An 18,890-nucleotide genomic window follows, 5' to 3' on the forward strand; every position below is an offset into this window, starting at 1 on the left:
TGGGATAAAAACCTAAAAACATACCAGCTCTCCAGGGCCAGGATTGTTAATTCCTGGTACCACATCTCTGCGATAACACAAATCCACTTGTAGGCCGCAATTTACCACTTGTCATATAAAGCAATTGTCAAGAAAGTAGCCCTACACGTCCTGAATGCTATCAGGTGTGTCTGTGTGCATGTACTGTACTCACTCCTCTGCTGAAAAACAAAATATGGATATTTTGGATATGGATATTTTGTCAAATAGCTTTTTCAACTAAGACAATTGCCCCCACACCTTTGGACAAGGAGGTGATGTTTGAGTATCCTGTCTACTTTGCCTTCAATATTTATCTAATCTAACCTTTCAATTTCAAAGGGTTTCTGACAATATGTGTTTAAATACACACATATTCATTTCATGAAGTCTGAGTGGGCAGCTGCATCAGCATGCACAGGCTGTGCATATTTGTTTTGCCACTGTGACTGGCCTTCAACTTATCTTCAAGCTATGCAATACGGACAATATACTAAACAGAGCAACCACTGTTTGCAACTCAAAAAGAAAGTTTTTTAAAAGAAAACACAAAGTATATCTGACAAGTGTGAGTGGAGACAATTTACAATTGCAGAAGTCCTGGGTTGAAGGCATGAGTATTGGTATCCTGTGTCTTAAATCACTTAATAATGACTACTATTTATTATGGAACAAGTAAAGGTTTATTCCATGCTGAAAAGAACAGACACAACTTTTTAGCTATGGAGCCTTCTTCAGGTGTGGAATAAACCTTTACTTGTTCCTTTGCAGCCTACGCATGCTGACGCTGTTTCCAGCTTGTATTATTTATTTTTATTCAAAATGATTTGGTGTTCTATATCTTAAATCATTTAATTATTAATATCATTGGTATGGTGTATCATAAAACACCTATACAAATATAATGCATACAGTTTGCTTGAATATAACAAACAAATAATCAGAAAATGTGAGGATAATACCTTCACTAACAAAGAAGTATGTTTTACAAAAATACACCCTAACTATGTTAATGAGTAATTCTGTTTCAAATATAGGGCATCAATAAATGTCAGCACCTTTAAATGTATCCCATAGGCGCTTGTGAAAGATGAGGACAGTCAGTGAGTGATAGCAGCACTCCGTAAGCTGGGACTGCTGGTATGCATTGTTTCCTCAGGGCCTGGGGGGTTGAATGGCTGACAGTATCAGTATGCCAGACCATGGCCTTTGTTTGCACACATGCTCAGAGATTAGTTTTCACTACAGGATTTTACTTTCTCTCCAAGGCCTCTGCCATTTAAGGGCACATTCCCTGTCTCAGCTTGGAGGCAGAGGTTTGTGTTTTCCCACAGAGTCTCAATAGGGAAACCATTGTTTGCTGACTTAAGGGTGCCCTAGCCGGCCGGCCTTGTGATGGTCCTACAATGGCCCATTCTTCCACTGCATTCTCACAGCCACACCTCACTGCCAAAAGACACTAGGAGAAGAGCATGCCACTGAAGACACTCAGAAGAAAAGGGCATGTCCTACACCACAGAGACACACTGCTTACTGCAGCTCTCAAGATGTGTGCAATTCTACAGTACGTTCACTAAAACAACGGTCTCTTTTTATTTTTATTTTTTTATCATGAAGTTCTTACTTCATTCAAATTAGAGTAGTGAATAAAGTATCTATTAAAACTGCCATCCCCATCAAATGTGTTTCCCTGCTCTGTTAAACATTTTCCTGTTTTCATACAGGAAAGGCAACTCAGGGTAGAAAATGTGCTCTGGACCAGTACTTAATTTGCACTGGGCTTTTGCCAAGGCTTGAAGGTTCATGGTCCCAGCACCTCTCAGCCTGACACTTCTGTTAAGAAAGGTTTGTTTTTGTATGACTCCTTTGTTTATAATTCATAACAAAATCTTTTTCCGTGGGCTTAGCAGATTCAAGCACCAGCCAAACTGCAGAAGAGTCATGTCAACATCTCTGGGCTGTTCAGCCTTTGGTCAATTGTTTGACCTCTATGAAGATTGTGGGTCGGCTGGACTTCTCTTTGAAAGCTCGAGCAGAACTTATACAAAGGAGAGGTAATAGCTGGGGTGAGTATATATTCAAGCATTCAAGCACTGTTTGTCCTGCAGTTGCTCTTAGATTAATTTTAGTACCATCTACTTTTTATATAATATGCTCATAGAACATGTGCTTGTCTACCTATAACATCAGTACTTACAGGAGAATTATTGTCTTAATATTATTGCCTCAAATTCAGTCCTAGCAAGTTTAAAATTCGATGATTAAGATTAAACGTTTGCCTAAGCTCCATAACCTTTTCTCATTACAAACCAAGCACTGGATCTGACACTGATGTAAATCTAACCCATTAGATATTATTTCCTTTCAAAGGTGTCATTTTTGTCAAGCCCTGGCTTGAAGGACAGCAGACATGAATTGAGGATGTTAAGCTCCAAGCCAAGACGGACATGTTCTTTCAATTCACCACTGCTTTAAAACCAATAAACAGTACATCTGGCAAATCAAATGCATATTCAGAAATACAGAAGTAAGTCAGGCAAACTGAGTCATTTATTTTGTCCTTTAAAAGGCACAAGCCCGTTACAAATACAAAAAAACTCACCACCTCAGCAGGGTTTGATTTTAAATGATAATAAGTAAGAATGTGAAAGTACGAAATGTCATTAGTGTGAGGCAGGGCCCACAAAACCACATATTAATCCACAATGATGTCATTAGATTGAGTACACCAAACAGCAACTTTAAATTAACAAGACTGAGGCACACCAAATGTGCTACATGGTATTAAGTTCAATAAGTTCTTTATGTCTTTCAGTGAAATACTTTAATGACATAAATCAGTGAGAACACAATTCCACAAATTTAGCTATAAACCTTCCTCCTTTTTACACGTGCGTCTCTAATACAACATGGGATTTGAAACGTTAATTTGGGTGTTTATTTTTAGTTTTGGTATTCTTATCCCTCCTATCTCCCATGTTATTCATGTTATTCCTGATAATTAATTCTTGGGGAACTATTCTTTAACCACTATATTATTCTAGATCTTCTACAGACTGACTGTCAACTTTCACTGAAAAAATGTGATGACTTTGAAACAGGACAGTAAGAACAACAACTGAACTTGCAGCACACACAAATATTTATGTTCATAGAGTAAATACCTTCATAATGCCAGTAAATGTGTTGTTACCAACCCTTGACATTATAATTAGCTCTGCCAAAATTCACTTCAGTTATTCCATTACGAGGTTTTAACTATTTTCATAACCACTGCTGAAGTTTCTAACTAGCCTTTCTTTAACTAGGGTGTACTTTTGAACTTCCCTTCTTTGTTTTGATTACTATATTAATCCATTCCTGTTTACTATCAGTAAAATTTGAAAACAATGCATTATACACATTTTTACAAACAAAATTTTGTCAGCAAATCTGTGCACTCCATGCATTCAATGCAGTGCTCGGACGTTGAAGAAAAATGTTTCAAAGCATTTTAAAGACCGGAACCAGGCCATCTTCCCCCCACAGTTCTCTAATCCCAAATCTACTGATTCCTTCCTCACATCCTATGGCTTACCCACATTCTACGATGCTGATGGAAAACTCATCATCACTCTAGTTGCATAATTCGATAAGGCTACATTGTATTACATTATCTCTCTGCACACTCAGACATTCTCAACTCAGACATACAATCTTATGGAAAGCAAATTATTTTATATGGCTGCAGATATCCAAAAAAAGTATTGCTGCTGACTAGGGAGCAAATACTTTATAGTAGGTACAAGGAGACAGTAGAATAAGATGAGGATCATTGAGGATCAATCACATGCAGCTTTCACCTTCCTCTTTCAATGATCCATTATATTTACACACATATATAGATAATTATCAGTTTGTTTTTTTTACTATGACATATAAAAGCCCAGTTCAAACTTGAACCCGATGAGAATGTGGATCACCTGGCCAAGCGGTTTCTGGGCATCAGGATTTGTGCGACAGGATATAAACCCAACCTGTTTCTTCTTGGACAATCCCCAGTTCGATAAACTTTGGAGAGAGAGGAGGGTCTTTCTCACCTCTCCAAAAACCCCCAGGAACATGAGTGATAATTTGGACTCCACACAGGTCTTCAGACTAGCTATTCAATAAAACTGGAATGAAGTGATGATCAGCCAGCGCATTCACCTTGTTTCTATGTGAAAGAAGTTCAGTTTTGTATGCTGTTTATAAGTGCTTCTTGCAGTGTCCTAGGCTCACAGATGCTATTTGAGTAAAAGAATACAGATATCTCTCAGAAGGAAATTACAACCACTTAAACTGGCTTCACTTCTACAAAATGTAGAGTGGGGCTCCAATGTTTGTGGGGACAAGGCTTTAACAACACATACAACCACCTCGCACAGTAGGGTTTCTGAGAGAAACCAAGACAAACTGTGACTAAAATAACCTCTATATTCTAATGATCACCAGGTTAATTGCTAGTGATGTATATAGTAACTATCAGTGTGTGTTGTACAGACCTATCAGACAGAAGTATTTGATACCAATTTAGAATTACTTAGTTACACCACATCCTTTTGGAGGAGACCAGTGACATGCCTGTCAATGCCAAATGTAGAAAAGGCAAACACTCTCTGTTTATTCTTTTTTCCTGCTCTGGGGGAATAGCTGTACACTCTGAGACTGGTAATATTAAAACAATAGAATTGTGAGAAAGATTTCTTGGAATTATTACAAGAGGCATGCAGTGCCTGAGACTCTTTGGAAAGGGATGCACTAGCTCGCCTTCCCATTAAACCAGCAGCTGACAGGATGGATTCCAGGGGGTGAAATGGAGATTCTTTTGCTTTCTTTATAAGCACTTAACAAAATGTCCAGACTAAGTGCTACCTATGTAAACACTACCCCGAAAACAAATAGATTAATATAATCACGAAAGGAAAGAAACATCACATTGTCAAACAAGACAAAAAAAGTTTGTTTTTGTATTTCATTAATGTAGCTGACTTTCATTTATTTCTGACTGTGGTTGCCAGGGAAACGGGCAGTTCTTCGACTCTAACTCAAAATTGTATTGACTATGCGAAGGAGCTTGTCTCCATTCTCTCATGAATGGAGCCAGGGTCGCAGAATAGAACCAAAGAAGAATATATGACACCTTTGATATGTGAAATTAATATGTTGCAAAATCTAACAACACGAATTTGATAATGCAGTTCCACACAAAAATGCTGGTCTCTTCTTTATAAAAGATGTGGCTCTATGAAAGAAGAATGTTTCTTGCTAAGATTTATCAGATTATCCTCCATTCTCTCAAGGGTCAATATGACTTTATTTGCACAGGGTAGACCCTCCAAGTATAAATTTGAGTCACCAAAGGCTAAACTTGACACAGAAAGTATCACTATTAGTAAAACTGGATGGTCTAAAATAAACTCCTTGTGAGGACGAGGGTTAAACTCATGAAATTCGATCACAACTGCAGTATCTTGATGAAAGATGTGTTAGATGTGAACAAAACAGTATGAGGGACTTATACGGTGGATTTAGATTACTTAAACAGAACAAGAACATACCCTGTGGCCCATCAAAGTTCAGCTGTATCCAGTAGTTATGATTAGAAATATAAAACAATATCCACATAATGTTTAAACATTTCCCATGTTTTCTTTATAACTGTGTGACCTGAAGGTCTTACAAACATTGTCTCAGGTATATAATAGTTGATGAATCTCTCCCACACAGAGCTCATTTCACTATTGTACAAATATATCTGCTATTTTTTTATTGCCAGCAAAGACATTTTTGCTTTACTAATTCCTTTTTGTCAAACAATTTTGGCAAAAAATACTACAATTGTTTCAATGGGTTTGAAACAATTATTAGGGCGAATATCAGAGATTTAGGTTCTCATTAAGTTTTCTTTTTAAGTAAGAAAGAAAAATAAACACTAACATCTAAAATTTAATGGAAATACACAACTCTTTGAACCCAGTTTCATGCAAGCATGTATATTCACATTCCACACTCTTTTTTCATGAGTCTGTGATAAATACGTTATAACTCTAAAGAGTTATATAACTCTAAGAGCACTTGTATTTGGATGACATAATATGGTTTATTATGCTACAGTGTGTGATCCTTCCATCATCTGAGATGGTGCATTAAATTTAACTGCCTTCTTGTTCAGAATGGCATAAAAATGACTGACTCACACCAAGAGACTAAATGCATCTAAACAAAATGAGCTGAAGACTTTCTGATACAGAACAGAAATGACATTTAGAAAAGAGCATTACAGGCAATAAAACTCATTCTCCAGAGACCTCTTTATGCAATGAAATACAGAATAAAAAATACCAGTATGGAGATTAGAAACTAGATATTTTTTAAAGGTTCTACAAGGACTTTTCAATTTCCTCCAAATTGCCTAATAGGACACATTTTCCCCACATTTGCTCTTCTTCTCCAAACTAAATTTAGATCATTTAAAAAAAAACTTTGATGGACTTTTCTGTGTTTTCGTCTTTGCCTTCTGCAAATATTGAAACTTCATATTATTTACAACTGGTTTCAAAACAAGAGGGCGTGATTTTGCTCTGCTACGGGTCATCAAACTGTAAAGCTGGGGTGTCCAAACTTGTTCCTGGAAGACCAGCGTGTCTGCAGGTTTTGTAGCAGCACCAGCAACTGAAGAAGCACCAGCTGGGAGAAGCTATTAAACTTGTCTAATTAAACCAATTAACTGATTCAGGTCGTTATGAGCCCAGCTTGACTGAAAACCTGTAGACACAACAGCCCTCCAGGACCAGGACTGAGCTTTCTAGCTGGAAACAGTGCTTGGCTTTCCCAACATCTCGAGAAAAAACACCCCCTACCTCTCAACCACATCTTCGCCACTCCAGCAGGTGAAGCCATCTTGAACCATCTCTCCCTCGCACAGGATCTCAGGCAATGTTGCGAAGAATGACTTGTAGCGCTGCATGTAGCTCATAAACTCCCTGAAAAATGGCACAAACACAAGGTGAGGCATTCAGGACTGGTTAGGTCAGCCACTTTACTCCAAACAAGCCTTACTTTCTATGCATTTCTCTCGGCTTCTGTACCATTCATCTGTATTTGAATTATGAAGTATAACATAAAAGAGTGACAAACTGTTGAAAACATTTGAGAAGAGTGTTTGAGAAAAGTAATAGTGGGACTATTACTTGGACTACACGGACTTGGTCTCTCCCAAGGGAAACATCCTTAGAATTTATATTTCTTTGCCTGATTCTTCTATACAAGGCAACTTATAATTGCAGCAGTTTATCCGACCAGGTATTTCATGGGTACGATTCAGGTGAGGGGTACAGCATTGTCTCACCTGGGATTTAACCCACAACTGTCCAGTTATAAATCCAGACTTATTCACTACTCCACACAGCTGCTCTTTACTAAGAGATGACTGTCACATTAAAAAAGGAATATAATTACAGCAAGGACAACAGAACAGAAATTAAGATTTCAATTTTAGGAAGTCAGAAGAACTATAAGTGCAACCATGAACAATGGTGTGATTGGCAGTTGATCGAGAGTGCTGAGAAGGTGACAAAATATTTATGATGTTTGTTTTTTTATTCATATTTTAATTGCATTATAGTATCAATGTTTTAGATTCTAATTACATGACATACAAGATAGCAAGAACATAAAAGGCTGTCAGATTCTTCTAGCTTTTTATGTACTGTATCTTACAGTATTTCAACATTTGTTATGGTTAAAGCACTGTCATCTTTGTTTATTGTTCACACATAAAAATCACACAAGCAAACACCAGCAGTCAGAGAGACAACTACAAACATACTTAGATATCAAATGTACTGTAGGAAATTTAGTAGGGTTTCCTATGCATTCAGCTCCTTCCTGTGCATCCAGCTGTAACGTTAAATGTCAATGTTTCCAATAACGGTAATCTGAAGAGAACGTAAACTTGGAAAATAAAAACCGTTCCTTTCCATATGCTCTATGAGGAACGCCAGGGTGATGAATTGCAATCAGATCACTTTCAAACATATGTGGTGCATGGTGGAGTCAGCATGGTGCAGTCCTCTAAGGCAGGAAAAAAAACACAATTCTTCTCCTCTGCAGTAATGGTATTGTTTGTTGGCCAACAAAAGTCTATGAACAGGCTTCTGTATAGGCCAACAAGAGAATATCTGGGCTGAGCTCCAGCCTCCTGGCTTCAATAACTGGGCAATATCAACTGATCAAATTAATTGGGGTCAGGAAGTGAGAGGGAGGAGAATATGCATTGATCTGCAATCCTTCACTCTCCTTTGTGGGCTTCAATTGGAGATGGATATTCCAAATGGGAAAGGATAAGCAAAGGGAAAGCTGAATTAAAAATAACCCTGAAACCCAACTGTTCACAGAGCACAAACACAGACAAGGACAGAGACAAACACAGCGACAATCACACATCACATTCCCTCTACTGACATCACAGGTTAGCGAAAGACTTTTCCCTCAGAGAATCCATGCTTACCTAGATATCTTTTTCAGACTTCTAGGTTTATCGTTCTTGGAAGGTTTCAGAGGTAGGGAACTAAGGTGGTCAAACGCCAGGGGAGAGAGGGGGTTTCCAGAGGGAGTCGATGGCAAGCAGGAGGGATGCAGGAGGAAGGGGGGGAGAAAAGGAGAGGAAAAATAAAAGAGAGAGAACAAAAAAGGGACAACAACAAAAAAAAAACGTGAAACCATTAATCTACAAAAACCGACCATGCACATGCAAAGATAACAAACCCAGGGAGGATAGCATGCAGATTTTAATCCAAGCCATCAGAGACAAAATCAGCCTCTTGGCAACATCTCTCCCAGGAAGATACACCTTAGACACAAAGTGTCAGAGCCAGCTGAAGGCAACTCACCAGGACTTTGTTTTTAGAGCTAAGATTCTCATCTACATCCTGTGGTAGATAAAGGCAAACAGGTGCAGCATACTGTACAGTATGCACAAAAAAACTAAAATAACAGTTCATCTTTCTATCACTACAGTGTGTAAAAGTATGTTAAATTGTCTACTGAACTGCATGCATTTCTGAAAAGGGAAAATGCTGGAAAACCACATCTGATTTCATACACATAAGCACAACTGAGAATAACTCCATCATGCTTAATACATAAACTCTATGATGCCTTTGAAGAGGAGCCTAAAACAGCACAGCAGATTTCTACGCAAACTGACAAATAAAGAGACTAACCTGTTGTATCCATAGTTTATTCATGCTGGAAGCTACCGTAGAAGAGTCATGTCCTTCAAACTCTATCCTACAGACGTGGCTGCCTTTGTACTTCTGACCTTTGAGGGCTAAACCTCTGGTTTAGAAGTTTGAGAGAAACTACCCAACCAACAATGAGACAAAGAGAGTGAAACATCTACACTCTACTAATGCCTGACTGTCTGTAGCTGTTTAATTTCATCAGGTTCTGAGCAGTTACCACTGTAAAGTGTGTTTACACTCCAATAGTTGCATGCTACAATGATTATTAGCATGTAGATGGTTCCTCAATTAGTCTATATCACAAGCAATTCTTCCAGAAAACATCTTACAGCAGTTCCACCGCTGGCTGCATTGCAACACAATTTCCAGTTCCACTACAGCAACTGCTTCACTGGTTGCTGGATTGCATTTGAATGGCAGAAGAGGCCAGCCAACAGCCACAGGATGTTATGGGTTTACACTACTAACAACCGGATTAATAAAAACACTTCTCTCTTGTCTCTCCCCATGTCACTGACACCCTCACATGTGCCAGCTCAAGAGACTGGGCACAGGCTGGTTTGGAGCAGGACAGCACAGTGTTGATCGGGGGGCCAGATGTGACACATTAGCCTCTTCATAATTAGGATGCTTAATTTGGAAGGAATGTTGTTTTTGCATTTTGGGCACACGTGCAAAAGCAAAGACACAAATATCGGAATGTCAGCCCAATACTTGAGACCCTCTCTTCATAATTCTGCTTCAATCCTAAATACCCCAAAATATGAATTCCTACATTATGAATAATACATGACATTTGACATTATCACCTGTATAACCTGTTAATTATTGTAGAGCCTTTCCATATGAGTTTCTATACCCACTGTTTTGGTGCAACACTCTCCTAATCTCTGACCTCTTACCTCAAATGAGCCATATGGCCATACTGGCCCTCAGGTGAAGGCTTGGTTGTGTCTGGGGAAGTCATCACCTCTGGGGAAGGACGCACACCTCCCTCAGCAGAAGAGCCACACACCTTGTCCACCTAGGGGAGAGAATATTGCACACAGTCTTGTGTTCTAATCTCTTCCACAACAAAATATTGTGAATTTATATGGATATGTCACACACATGGGCTATCTGGGATAATTGCACACGTTGGGTCTCACTCCTAATACTACACTTTTTACTTTTTTCATACATGTCCGTGTGAAGGAGAAAGACAGATCATGAGAAAAAAAACGGTAGCAAAGACATGCTGCATTGACTGGTGGAATGAAGAAAAAGACATATGGAGTGAAGTCACAAGGGTGACATTTAATCCCCTGACAGTAGCCATAAAGTTTCATTAATGGGATTAGCACAATCAAACCTTCTTAATCATGACCAGTCTGTGGGCTGAAATATTGACAGATTGTTAGATAAAAAATGAGGGCAGCTAATTAAAACCCAAACAGGTAATGAAAAACAATGAGGATCCTAACTCTAAATCAATGCAGGTTCATATGCTTAAGAGCACTTGAAATTATTAAGTAGCCTTCAATCAGTCAAAACCTTACTAATAGGTACCCGAACTGGGTGAGTTGGTCAATGTGTGGCTCTTTCTCTATCATCACCCTATCCATTTTGAATATCCCTAAGTGTATCCCTAAATTGTTCATCTTATTCCAGGGGGAAATGAAGGACACTACAGCCATTCTAGTGTTCGGCTAATGGGTATGTTTTTGAGTAGGAATTTAAAACGTTAAATGTGAACCACTGAAGCAAACAGGGAAGACACAAAATTAGTAGGCTAACTGCTGGTACTTCAAAAAGTGTCTGCACTTTTTGTCTGATTTCTCTTTTTAATCTCATAGCACATAAATGCTATAAAATTCTCTGAACTGCCTAAATTAGCAGGAATGCAAAGGTTTACACATAAACTCCTATACTTTATATATCCTGAGCATTTTCAACTTTATTTTTAGAAAATGTAGGTGATATGTTGCATAGTTATCTGTTACATTCCATAGTTACAGTAATTAAACTGTTACTGAAATACTGAATTCCAAGGTTGACCCCTAGTCCTCACCGTCTGCTTGAGTTTCAAAACTATTTTGAAATTGTATGAGTGCTTTTGGTGCACGAACCCTATCTGCCCTAAGAAAGGGCACTGGGAAAAATTGACTGGCAGAGCAAAAATGTACAGCAATTACTGGGCCACATTCTGTTGAAACCCATATGTTACAAAGCTAAAATTTCTTTAGCCTGCTGTAGCCTGCTTTAGCCTGCTGTGAAAGCTGCCTGTCTACCAGTGTGTCTACAAACATTTCGAAAACTGCGATTTCAAAACAACCTGCATGAGTCTACAAATCAGGACACGTCTCTCAAAATGAAAACACACTGTGGAGGGGGATCACACAGTAAGAAACCAGTTGGTAAGGCCCACCGAGGCCTTTGGCTACTAAGTGGTATTGATGACTTTGGAATCATATATTCATAAAGAAATCTGCTTGGCAAATGACAACATTTGCTTTTTGCACTTTTTATTCTCTTACACCTATACATAAAGCATTTTTTGTGTATTTAATACCTACAATGTATTAAAGTTTCACAAATAACCGATTTCCACAGAAAACTAAAGGGGAGTTTGTAGTTTTCAGGAAAAGGTTCGAAAGAACCCAAAGTGGTCCTTACTAGTCAAATTTGGGCAGTTTAATCTGAAAAAACTGTGAAGCCCTCAGAAGAAATAACAAACACATCAAGGCTGAATAAATTTCCTGCTTTGAAGTAGCAAAATGCAAAAGAAGAGCCCACAGAAAGAATATCTATTGTGATACTTAACAAAGCATGCATTCATTTTCATCAACAACTGCACAAAACATCATCTTCTGTAAGGAAAATGGGATGCAGTACTTGGCACCAGTTTGCCTGTGCTAATGTATTAACCTTAGGCCTCACTGGACCCATAAAACTATGCTGCTTCTTTCTGACCATCAAAGAACTGTGGGGGGTAAGGGGGGAGGAGCTGTGGCTTAGGAAAGGATATTGTGGTCTGGTAGCAAACATTTAGTTTACAGCCTTCTCTGATCACAGTTTTATATGAGAATAAAGGCCATACTCACAAATTGCTCGATACTTTTCTAAGTTTTCTGTTTTCCTAAAAGGAACCTAAGTGCTTAGGGAATCCCCAACCACCATGCTTTTTGGAAAATAAAAAAACCAGCAGAAACAAAAAAGGGCTTTTGTGACTTTTATGAGTCCCATCGCATGATCGTGGAGGTGTGAGAGGAGTGGTGGGACCCAGTCTGGTCATTTCTCAGCAAAATCAGACTGCACAGAGTGCTAACTCCCACAAAGTCTTCATGAAAATACTTGCACCACTCTTTTTCTTCACCTTGGAATATCTCTTCCTCAGACAGTGCTCCCTGCCAGCTCAGGGCACTGGAGCCACGGCTGGCCTCCGAGATGGTTTGCATTCAATGATATTGTGTGGAGCGGCGATGTGGGGAAGACTGGAATTAATAACCGGAGCAATTAGTGGGCGGGAATTCCTCAGAAGCCGAGCCTGGAGTCCGGGGGAGTAGCAGCTAGACAGGCTGGACCCCGATCAAACCACTGCCTCATGCCACCACTGGGCGCTCCCACACAGGCATTCAGACACACAGGCGGCGGGAACAATATAAACCTGCCTCTACGAGAAGTCCTCAGAGCTACTGCATTCCACGCTGCAGCCTGGCCCCCTACCTTCAGAGGCGCTCGAGTTGCTGTCATCACAGTGCGGAGCGTCCCTCTGCCTGCAGACCAACTGCATCTGTACAGGCCGCTATCAGCATTACACTACTAGGGGTTTATCATGTCAGGGTATATAAAAGAAATTCATGCTAACACAGGCAAAATGCCACAAAACACGAGTACATGGTGCTTATAAAGGTAGTACATACTGTAGGAGAGGGCACATGAATTAGTATTACCACAGTTGTGCCTGTGATTGCCCTGTTGCATTAAAGGACACTGTACATACTGTAGCAGCTCAATGTCATTGTCATGGTCACTGTGGTCACATTGATGTGTGAGTATCAGATATCATTGCTGCATTGTGCACAGTTTTCATGACCCAGTATTCTAAACACACTCCCTTTGTAAGCACTTTGTACCTATAGGAGTCAAGATAATTGTGCATCCTGTATTCACGAAATCTAAGAAAAAATCTGCTGCCTTTATTGAATTGCTCAACTTTTAGGGTTTTTTTTTTTACAGTGACTTCACATTGTCAGTGTATATGTATTTTATTTCACACTTGTGAGACCAAAATGTGTTTTTTGTCTTAAATGTGTTTTTTTGTTTTTTGTGTGGGTGTAGCCTGGAGTATGTTTTAGTGTGTGTCATATGGGCATCTCATATGTCTATGCGTATGGAAGATATCGTATACTGTATAGCTGTGGTCTATGTTATCTAGTTATGTGTGCATATCTATGTTTGCCAATGTGTGTGTATGCGTGCTCTTATTCATGAAAAGTTTGAAGAGAGCAGAGAGCAAGGGAACTGGACAGGAAGTGATCAAGCCAGAGCCTTCAGTGGGAATATACTCTTACAGCTACCAGTGGTGGTCCATTAAAGAGGTTTATTTGTCCAAGGATTAGCCACAGAATCACAGGAACTTTCTCAACACTCTGTTGGCCATGTTGCTATGCGTCCTGGGAAGGAGTGCAGATCCATTGCCAGCACTAACCCTTTGTCTGCTGCCCAATTTGCATTCTTGCTGGCTTGACACCAAGAGACCAAAGTGTCCGAGTGAAGATTCTCTCCAGCGGGGCACAAATGTTCAAAGAACAAGCGGTGAACCCCACACCAACAGGACAAGTGGGAACGGAAGGTTTCAGACACGGATTCAGAAGTGGAATATCAAGGCAATCGGTGAGATGCAGGGAGAAGCAGAGGTGTCTGTCTGAAAGTTTGGGCAGGTGCTTATATAAAACTGGGACATCACCACAAACTTTTTAAAACTCTCATTAATATCCCGAACAGACAGTCCTATTCTATTTAGGAGCCAGAACTGGTACGTTAGTGAACTTTTCACTGTCCAATGTGCAATTTATAGAAGACCACGATGTATTTCTTCAATTATAAGAGGGTGTACTAATAAATAAGCAGCCTGAGCATTAGGACGAATTACCTCATTAGTGCTCACCAGCCTTGGTGACCGAATAGCTGTAAATCATCATAGAACCCATCTACCAGAGACAGTGTATTTCTTAGGCTGAAACTTTGACCTAGTCATCTAAAGTGGAAGAGGAATCAATAACATATTAAGGTTATTAGCAATATCGATCTAAACACCACTTGACAGAAACACAACATTTAATATCCTGTGACGTACTGCAGGCTGTCCCATAGACCAAGTGCTGAGCCTGACCTAAGTAGAATTCCCTGGGCAACAGGAATCACAGGCAAAATGGCCAGTGTAAAAGAAAAATTGGAGCACTGTTCAGTTTTAACAACTAAGAGATTAAAAAATTACCCATTTATAGATTTTAACTTGTGAGTCTAAACTTTGGCTACAGCATCTCGGCATACCTAATTGTGCTTTCAGTTTTATCTAATACAGAAATAAAAATAAAAGGAGCAAGATGCACTCCGTCCCGTTTATTCACTGTATCTTTGAACACATGCTACACAAGCAAAGAAAACACGTTGATTGTTTTGTTATTTACAATCGATCTTTTAATGAGCTCTAAGAAAACTAAGAAACTAAGAAAAAGATGTCTGGAGACTTGAACGCCCGCCACTGAAGCCCCTCTCCTGGTTTGATGTGTAAAGGGATTAACGGTGACCGAACACTACAGGGATTTTGTAGGTCTTCGAATCACTTAAACAGTCTAGGGTACCGCGATCACCGTGACACTTTTATTTTTAATTAAAAGTTATGGCAAAATAATCGTTGTCCTGACAAAGATTAATTAAATAAGTGAAATATCAGTTCTGTGAACCCTTTGGTCATAAAACATGTGAAGTTTAACTCAGTCCTTTTATTTCGATCAAGAACAATTAACAATCCAAACCTACAGTACCATGGGCAACCCAAAATTGCCTATTCCTGTAATAAGAGACTGGGCTGACAATTTGATCTTTATTGTGCAATATTTTCTACTGATGACCAATTTCATCTGACTGCCAGAGAATAGACTGCCGCTGACATCTTCCTAATACAGCTTCTTCTCAGCTAAACTGTGGCTCAGAAGCTTTTGGTTAATTTCCTTTTTGACAGCTTTCCACTTTTAATTCTTCCTGTCATGTTCCAGTGATTAACATACTGGTTAATTCCAAGTATTTTTGCTTCAATGGGATGGTTTCCACCCAATGACTACCTACCCAAATTAATTTCAGATTTTTTAAATCTTAAAAAAACAGTAATCAAAGTGGTTGAATGAAAAGGGAATGAAAAGAATCTTATGGAAAACGCAGGTTACTTCCCATCCCACTAGCTTAATGTAATCACTAGTTTATTACATTTTAAACCACAATTGCAGTTTGTCATATTTTAATTGCTTGACATTGATTTCAAAGTAGACTTTTTAAACTAAACTTCCCAAGTTCCAATCTACAAATGTTCTTCATTTTATTTCAGTTTAGAAACCCCATACAATAAAAATGGTGACATTGGCAACAAATATTGCAAATCAGTCTTAAACAAATCTAAAAACTATGTTTTGAGCTTGTAATCCACAATAAAAAGAAACTCCTTCATTTTGTGTGGCTGCGAAAAGTATTGTCTTTTCTTATTGATGAGCCACCAGATCACAGTGTATGTTTTGGAAAATTTGTCCTTATGACACATTGCATATGCCAGTTCTATATTATCATTATCATTAGGTTTATTATTCATTTATAGGAGCAGTGCACAAAAGCCAGCAGCACAGTGCTTGCTGATCTGAACAGCTGATGGCAGTGGGGAATTTCATCAAGGCACAAGACTCTCCTTGAAATGCCCAGCTCCAGTTGGTAGAAGCCATTGCTAAATTGTGTTGAGCTATATTTGTCCCAGGTTTCTTGCCCAGACATGTCATGAAGCGCCTTTGGTATCCTGAGCTGACCTACAGTTGAGCATCTACTATTGAAGAATAAGACAACTGTGCTGTTGAAATGTGGTCATGATAAACCTCTGATTTTGTGAATCTCATGCAAAGATACTCCTATGCTCATCCTAAATGTCTCGGTGGCTGGTTCTTGCTCTTCACATTCTTTCCAAAAATGGTAAATAATAATAATTTGGGAATACAAAATGGGATATTTTTTGTATCTCCTAATAGTTCAGAAATATTTTAAATATTCGTATTATTAAAAACGTCATATGAAGTAACCTGGGCCCTTATATAGATGGAGAAAGCAAACTCACTGTTGGGAAGTTTGGCTTGCACATTCTGAGCATCTTTTCTGGGTCTGTACCACTTAACATACACCATCACATACTGGCCTTATTTCAAAACAGCACAACATCTGAAAAGCATTGTTTCAAAGCAAGTAACTGCCAAAACATTTTTTTTTCTTCACTATGTTCCAATTTCCATTATCTAAATGAAAACTGTTACTGGGATTTTTCTTGAAGGAAAAAAAACATACTGACTCAATCCAATTGGAAGTTTTGATAAAACCTTAGAAGTGTACATTCTGCTCCCATTTAAATTTTCTCAGTCTTAGTCAAAGTAAACTATCTTTGTATTGAAACATTTCAGATTTCAGTCATAGCACTTACAAGTCTTTTTCTCTCCCAATTATTTCTAAACTAACTAGTTATTTTTTTTCAGAAAAAAAACTTTAAACTTAGCCTCAGTTTTTTTTTACAATTTTTTAGACTTAAATAAGCTGAATATTTTACTACAACTAAACAAATTACTTGTAATATGTACAAAATGTATTACTTTTGAACGACTATGACAGAGTTTGAATTTGACAGAAAACAACAACTTTGACATTTCCTGTCGGTTTCAGTCACTTACTCCCAAGCCCACATTTATTGCATTACAAGAACCACATAAATTATTTTGGAAAATGGAGTGAGAGATGAAATAGAATGTCACCTGTACAGATCAAATAACTCAATTATTTTTTTCTGTTTGATCCAAAGTGCAAACATGGACTGTCCGATACATTATTGATAGACGACTTCCACAGCCACGTCTTTAAAGGCAGGATCAAGAGCGTGGATGTCGTTCCAGTTATAGCCAACCTCTCCTTCCAGGGAGATGAAGTATATGGGCAGGCAGGAGGGCTGTGCGTGTCACAGTGCAGGGAGCCTGAGTCTCAGCCTCCAGTTCTCCATTGGAAATGCCTCTGGATGGGGGTAAAGTGACCCTGAGCTATCTCAGCCATGTATAAATGCCATGTGAATAACACTCGATCTTCCAGACTGCACACTGTAAACACCCCCATTGGAATGGCGGAGGTGTAAAAGAACACCTATTTTTTAACAGTACCAGCCCTCTCCAATCTATTTGGACACAAACAAGAATGTGCTAAAACCTAATCCCTCCACATAACTGTCAATGCCTGCCTTTCAGCTTCATGTATCCAGTACTGCGTTGTTACAGAATCAGGAGCTGATGTTCAGTACTTGTTGCTGTGGGTGTCTTTTGGACCATAGACTTCTTATGTATGATGGGAGAGTGATTCAGTATTTCTTCCCAGAGATATGTTTCTTTAATGATTATCAGACACCAGGTACAAGGATCCACACCATTCGTGTGCTTTATGACCTGTGCTGTCATAGAAGCTTTGTGTCATTATAACTAGAAATTCTTCATTGGTGTTTTCAGCTTTTTGGGGTGTCTTCAGCCTTATGAACTTGTTTTCTCATTGAGTAGTAGGTGTATTGTGGTAAAGCTAGTCATTCTACTCTTTGGTCATTTACTTTAGACAGTATCACCCTTTACAAATAGCCCCTAAGATCAAGTATTAGGAAACAGCATGTATATTGTCAATCCTATTGTAACCTATTGCCATCAGCATTCAATTAGCCAAATATAATAATCCTTAAACTTATATAGTGCTTTCTAGGACACTCCACTCAAAGCCCTTTACAAGTAATGGGGACTCCCCTCCACCACAGCAATGTGCAGCTGGATAATGCGACAGCAGCCAAAGAGTGCCAGTACGCTCAAACCACACCAGCTATTAGTGGGGAGGAGAGCAGAGTGATGAAGACAGTTCAGAGATGGGGATTATTAGTAGGCCATGATTGGTAAAGGCTAGGGGTGGATTTGGCCAAGACCCTGGGGTAACACCTCTATTCTTTTCAAGAAATACACTGGGATTTTTAATGACCACTGAGAGTTGGGACCTTGGTTTTGTTTCTCATCCGAAGGACAGTGCCTTCATTACAGTATAGTGTCCCCATCACTATACTGGGGCATTAGAACCCACACAGACCCCAGGGTGAGTGCTCCTTACTGGCCCCACTAACACCTCTGCCAGCAGCAACTTTAGCTTTCCCAGGAGGTCTCCCATTCAGACAGTGGCCAGGCTCATACTGGCTTAGCTTCAGTGGTTGCCAATTGTAAATTGCAGGATGACATGTATATATAAAACCTGATTGACATGAGGAAAACATACTCAAGTTACGAAACTTACAAATTAATTAGTCTCATAATA

At 39.0% G+C, this 18,890-nt stretch overlaps 1 protein-coding gene across 1 annotated transcript in view; it reads right to left on the reverse strand.

Annotated features, from left to right (window-relative positions):
• The window catches only part of gpc5b (glypican 5b), a 140,960-nt gene that overhangs the window by 94,244 nt on the left and 27,826 nt on the right, over positions 1 to 18,890 (reverse strand). Inside the window, exons 4-6 of the mRNA XM_088913589.1 lie at positions 10,187 to 10,308; positions 8,549 to 8,608; positions 6,900 to 7,022 (exon numbers count right to left, since the gene is read on the reverse strand). Coding sequence (XP_088769715.1) covers positions 6,900 to 7,022; positions 8,549 to 8,608; positions 10,187 to 10,308 — 305 coding nt within the window. The remainder of the gene's footprint in view (positions 1 to 6,899; positions 7,023 to 8,548; positions 8,609 to 10,186; positions 10,309 to 18,890) is intronic.

The sequence above is a fragment of the Atractosteus spatula genome, chromosome 4 (genome assembly GCF_055471065.1).
Source record: "Atractosteus spatula isolate fAtrSpa1 chromosome 4, fAtrSpa1.hap1, whole genome shotgun sequence".
NCBI lineage: Eukaryota > Metazoa > Chordata > Actinopteri > Semionotiformes > Lepisosteidae > Atractosteus > Atractosteus spatula.